This window comes from Humulus lupulus, chromosome 6 (assembly GCF_963169125.1).
Source record: "Humulus lupulus chromosome 6, drHumLupu1.1, whole genome shotgun sequence".
NCBI lineage: Eukaryota > Viridiplantae > Streptophyta > Magnoliopsida > Rosales > Cannabaceae > Humulus > Humulus lupulus.
The window spans coordinates 107,254,164-107,260,164 of record NC_084798.1 but is presented as its reverse complement, the minus strand read 5'-3'; the positions used below and the strand labels follow the sequence as shown (position 1 = coordinate 107,260,164).

General features: G+C 35.3%; 1 protein-coding gene and 1 non-coding gene across 2 annotated transcripts; one reads left to right on the top strand and one right to left on the bottom strand.

Moving 5' to 3' along the window:
* Nucleotides 1-3,354: 3,354 nt before the first annotated feature.
* On the top strand, nt 3,355-5,141 carry LOC133785379 (uncharacterized). Its single transcript, XM_062224623.1, has 4 exons — nt 3,355-3,415; nt 3,536-3,756; nt 4,155-4,222; nt 4,289-5,141. The coding sequence occupies exons 1-4, from the start codon at nt 3,355-3,357 to the stop codon at nt 5,139-5,141; spliced, it is 1,203 nt and encodes a 400-aa protein (XP_062080607.1).
* On the bottom strand, nt 3,394-3,500 carry LOC133787751 (small nucleolar RNA R71). The gene has a single exon (XR_009872752.1). It is a non-coding gene; the product is annotated as a small nucleolar RNA R71 (small nucleolar RNA).
* Nucleotides 5,142-6,001: the final 860 nt, after the last annotated feature.

Sequence of the window (6,001 nt, the reverse complement as noted above, 5' to 3'; positions counted from 1 at the left end):
TAGGTGGCTCTACATTTTCTATCATAAAAATAAAACATTTTCTATGAAAATACAACAGCTTTAGCTTTTTGCATCACATCACAACCAAAGCCATCACTACTAGATCCACCACAAGAAACCATTGAGCTACAACCCATCACACTAGTGAGAACTTCCTTACGCCTTAGCCTACACATAACCCAATTGTAAATAGTAAAAGCCCTTGTAGTAGAAGACAAAAGGAAATAACAAATACTTAACATTTCCTCTTAAAATATATATTAAAAAAATTTAATCAAAACTTGAAAAACATACAATGCAGTCCATAATGTGGGATAATATAGTTATTCTTCTTAGTTTGCCATGTTTGAGCCATTGCACCATGGTTACATATATGATTTTTTATTTTGTGGGATGATTTGAAAGAAAAAAAAAGGAAATACTTATGGGTTATTTGTTTGGTTGTAATTTGTGTAAGATCTCTATTTCTCTCCTTAAAATATAATTAAAAAAGAGAGAGGAAAACAACGAAAAAAATGATGATTTGCTATGAAAAAAAATGCATATATGCAAATTTCACAAAAGTATAAATGTGGGGGAAATAGTGAGATCATTATGGAAAGAAAAGTAAGAAAAAATAGGTATTTCTTGAATTGTATGGGGAAATTTGGGGTAAGTTCAAAGAATGGAATTGATGTATGCTATGGTGTGATTTGAGCTTAAATGTATCTTTCTTAACTACCCTTAACCTTAGCCTTACATTACAAGTCTATAAAAACCTTTTGATTTTTGATCATTGTGTGTTTATATTAGTGGAGAATGATTGGTTAATGTCTATAGAGTGGATGCTTTTCATTGAAAAACATTTTGGTATATAGGGACTGATTTAAAAGAAAATGATTTGGCAAGTATGGATTAAATTTGATGCATTTGAGTTGGTGTGGTGATTAACTGCTTAGTAAATTATTTTTGAAAATCAAATGGTGAATTACATATCGAGTTGAAATTCTAAAGAGTATGAAAATATAATTTGTTTTGACATTACTTATTAGTGTGATTCTCAGAGACATTCAAGTTTTTGACAAGACTTTTGTTTAGCGAGTCTAGATTAGTTTGTATTATTTTTATTTTTAGTTTTGTTATTTTAGTGTTTTGCTAAGGGACTAGCAAAATTCAAGTGTGGGGGAATTTGATAAGGTCATTTTTATATTAATATTTGATAATTTTTTCCATGCTTAGTTGGTGTTATGATAGCATTTTTAGTAGTTTTAACTTAGTTTCGTGACTCTACAACATATTTTTTACATTGCATTTTATGATGATAAATCTGACATTTTGATGGAAAGTGTAGTTTATGAATCATAGGTTGAAAAAGACTCGCTCAAAGGAGGTTAAAATGAAGTTTTAGAAGCATTCCAGGCTTTCGAGATTGAAATGTTGAAGTGGTAGCAACATACAAGCTTTCTAAGGTCGAGAAATGAAGAAATTGCAGATAGGCCGCGACCCATAAAATTCAGGCCGCGACACTTTAATTGGAATTGACGTTTCAGATTTTATGTTCCAAACAGGCCGCTGCCCAGATTTTTCAGGCCGCTGCCTGTTGTGTAGAAAAGTGGAGTTGGGCCAATGCCCAGTTTTTTCAGGCCGCGACCTAAGTGATAGATTTTGTGCATATTTTGAGTTAGGGCCACGACACACATTATGTGTGCCATGGCCTGCGACGCTGTTTTTAGATTTTTAATTACATTTTAAATATAATTTAAAGGAGACTATAAAAGATTATTAGGGTTAATTTGAGTTTAAGTTTTTATTACGGTTTAGGAGAGAAAAAGACTCAGAAAGGGCGGGAGAGAAGACTACTACACTACAACACTATTGTTCATCAATCTAGTTTCTTTTCTTCCCTTAGTCTCTTTAATCTTAATTATAATTATGTTTATGATTATGATCACTATTACGGAGTAGGTTCTTTTTAGGTTAAGGGTTAATTCAAAACCCAAGACATGGATTCTTGATTGTCGATAATGAATATTATTCTTTAATTTCTCTCAATATTAAATTGCTTTTAATTTTCCAATTGAATGTTATGAATTTTGTGATTTCTTGTTAGGTGGCTAACTAATTAAGGTTTTACATTATTCAATTGTCATCTTAGAATTACTACTCACCTAATAGTTTAGGATTCTAAGTGTAAGTGATAAATTGCAATTGATAGTGATGAAAAATAGAACCTAGGTCAAATGAATTATATGCTTCATTAATTTATTGCCTAGATTAACTTGTCTCAATAGGACTTAATGCTTTATTTAAGTTAAATAGATTGTATACTTCATATATTAATTGCTTAGCTAAAAGAATTAATTATTGAGCGCTTCGCCTTGATTACTTGTAATAGGGAGACTTGGATAATTGTCTGCTTTAGCATTATCTGTGGGGTTAATATTTTAATTGAGAAGTTGGAATAATATTTATTATTAGTGATTGGGAATGATTGTTGAGGGTGGAGATTAACCTTTAACTGTTTCTTAATATCGTAATATCAATTTTTATTTGCTTTCTAGTTTATGTTATTTAATTTTGAGTTCAAAATCTAAATCCCCCTTTTAAGTTTTAGTGTTAATTATTGAATAATAAAGTGAATGATAGTCCTCGTGGGTTCGATCTGTTCTTGCTATTATACTAAAATAATTGGAAGTATTGCAAGAAAAATAATTGTTAAATTTGTTGCGGTATACGATAAGCATCAAATTTTTGGCGCCGTTGGCAGAGACTATTGTTATTCTCTTTATTATTCAAATTTATTTTTTTGCAACTAATTAGTTTTTAATGTGGAATTTTCAGGTGTATATGTCTGGTGAGGACGATACACAAGATCGAATACAAAAAATTGAAGATTATCTTGAGGCATCATCCGCATCACACTCTTCCAGAACTATCATTGATAATCCACTCTTTCAGCGTCATTATCAACGTGCAGAGTTTGTTAAAGAGCCATTATCGTCTGAAAACGAATCTGATTCTGGCAATTCAGTTTGATCCTATAGAGCAATGGCCCAGGAAAGGAAGTTGAAAGAGTTGGCAGCGCCAGATCTTGACCAACAACTGATTTGCATCCAGTATCCACCTTTGGATGTTAAGTTTGAGTTGAAGTTAGGCCTCATTCACTTATTGCCCCCTTTCCATGGGTTGGCTGGTGAGGACCAAAATAAACATTTGAAGGAGTTTCATATTGTCTGTTCTAGTATGAAATCCGCTGCAGTGACTGAAGAAAAAATTAAACTGCGAGCTTTTCCTTTCTCTCTGAAGGATGCAGCTAAAGAGTGGTTGTACTATCTTCCACGTAGTACTGTTGAAACCTAGAATGGTATGAAGACTATGTTCCTGGAACGATATTTTCCAGCATCTAAAGTTGGAAGCATAAGGAAAGAGATCTGCGGTATAAGGCAATATACATGGGAGTCTTTGTATGAATATTGGGAGAGATTTAAGCGGTTGTGTGCTAGTTTCCCTCATCATCAGATAAGTGAACAACTCTTCATCCAATACTTTTATGAAGGATTACAATCACTAGATAGGAGTATGATTGATGGAGCCAGTGAGGGTGCACTAGTTGATAAGACTCATGCTGCAGCCAGGAGCTTGATTTCTAATATGGATGCTAACTCACAACAGTTTGGCATTCGCCAAGATCCTACTCCACCACCCAAATCAGCTAATGAAGTGAACACCTCTAATGCTAATCAACTTGGTCAACAATTGGCCCAATTAACTTCAGTGGTACAACAATTTGCGTTAGGCCAACAAGTGCGGCCATGTGGAGTCTGTTAGGCCGTGGGGCATGCTACTGATACTTGCCCTACTTTATTTGAGGGAGAAACTGAGGGTGTTAATGTTGTAGGAAATTTCCCTGGTCAATTACGTCAGACTATGAACCCTTTTCACAAACTTATAATCCTGGCTGGCGTGATCATCCAAATCTTCGTTATGGGAATCAACAACAAGTTACTCCACAGTCTACACCTGCGAGGCCACCTGGTTTCACTTTGCAACAACGGTCTCAACAAAATTTTGTACCTAGACCATCATAAGCACCGCAAGCTGCTCCACCACCAAGTGCCAAACCCTCTACTGAGGATTTAATCAATGAAATTGCTACAAATACTCTTCTGTTTTAGCAAATGACCCAAGCTTCCATCAAAAGTTTGGAGAATCAGGTGGAACAACTAGCAACATCATATAACAGGTTAGAAGCTCATCTGTCTAATAAATTATCTAATACTTTAGATGCTAGTGCAATAACTTTGTGAAGTGGGAAGCAATATGATCCACCCATTCCTCCAATGCCTATTAAATTGTCATCCAAGCCACAAGTTGATTGCTCAGTTGATGAAGATGTGCCTCCAAAGCCAACCGACCCTACACAACCAACCCCTAAGCCTACTTTTGTCACCCCACCTCCTTTTCCAAGCAGGCTGAAGAAGACTAAAAAGGATGAGGTTGACAAGGAAATTCTTGATACATTCCGCAAGGTAGAAGTGAATATTCCTCTTCTTGACGCTATTAAACAAGTGCCGCGCTATGCCAAGTTTTTGAAAGATTTGTGCACTAATAAGCATAAGTTGAGGTGTAATGAAAAAGATAGCGTGGGGGAGAATGTTTCTGCAGGTCTGCAAAAGAAGCTTCCACCAAAGTGTAAGGATCCTGCTACTTTTACAATCCCTTGCACTATTGGTAATAAAAGAATTGAGCGTTGTCTGTTGGATTTGGGAGCCTCTATAAATGTCATGCCATTCTCCATTTATACTTCATTGAATCTCGATCCACTTGAAGAAACAGGGGCGGTTATTCAACTTGCTGATAGGTCGAATGCTTATCATAGGGGTGTAATAGAAGATGTTTTAGTTCAAGTGAATGAATTGGTGTTTCTAGCTGATTTTTATGTTCTTGATATGGAAGATGAATCTATTCCATGCTCCATTCCAATTTTGTTGGGAAAAACATTCATGAAAACTGCAAGAACTAAGTTTGATGTGCATGACAGTACATTGACCATGGAATTTGATGGGGAGACAATTCGATTCAATATTTTTGAGGCTATGAGGTATCCAAGTGATGTACATGCTATTTACTCTCTTGATGTGTTGGATATTCTTTCTCAATGAGTCTTAGATTTGCCTAATGAAGACTGTTGGGAGGTTGTGTTGAGAGAGCATCGTGTGTTGACCGATGAATATTTTTCTGATGAGATCATGGATGTCATAACCACACTCAATAGTGGTTTTGACAAGACTTTTAAGAAGATTGCATTTATGGAATTACCGATCTCTAAAGAGAAATTGCAGCCATCAATTGTTCAAGCTCCTACATTTGAATTGAAGCCACTTCCGAAGCATCTCAGATATGTTTACTTGGGGAAGAATAAGACACTTCCAGTTATAATTGCAAAAAATCTTAACCAAGTTCAAGAAGAAAAATTAATAAAATTACTTCAAAAATATACAACAACCATTGGTTGGTCTATTGCTGATATTAAGGGGATTAGCCCTTCTATGTGCATGCACTGGATTTTACTTGAAGAAGGGTCTAAACCAATACGTGAGGCACAACGGAGATTAAATCCACCTATTATGGAGGTTATGAAAAAGGAGATACTGAAGCTCCTTAGCATGGGTATTATTTACCCAATTTCAGACAGTCGATGGGTGAATCCAGTTCATGTAGTGCCAAAGAAGTCTGGAATCACAGTGGAAAAGAATGACAAAAATGAGCTAGTGCCAAAAAGAATGCAAATCGGGTGGCGAGTTTGTATAGACTACCGAAAGTTGAATGCGACAACTCGTAAAGATCACTTTCCATTACCTTTCATTGATCAGATGCTTGAGAGGTTAGTAGGTCATCCTTATTATTTTTTTCTTGATGGTTATTTGGGATATAATCAGATTGTAATTGCTCCTGAAGATCAAGAGAAGACAACCTTCACATGCCCTTTTGGTACATTTGCTTTTCGACGTATGCCATTTGA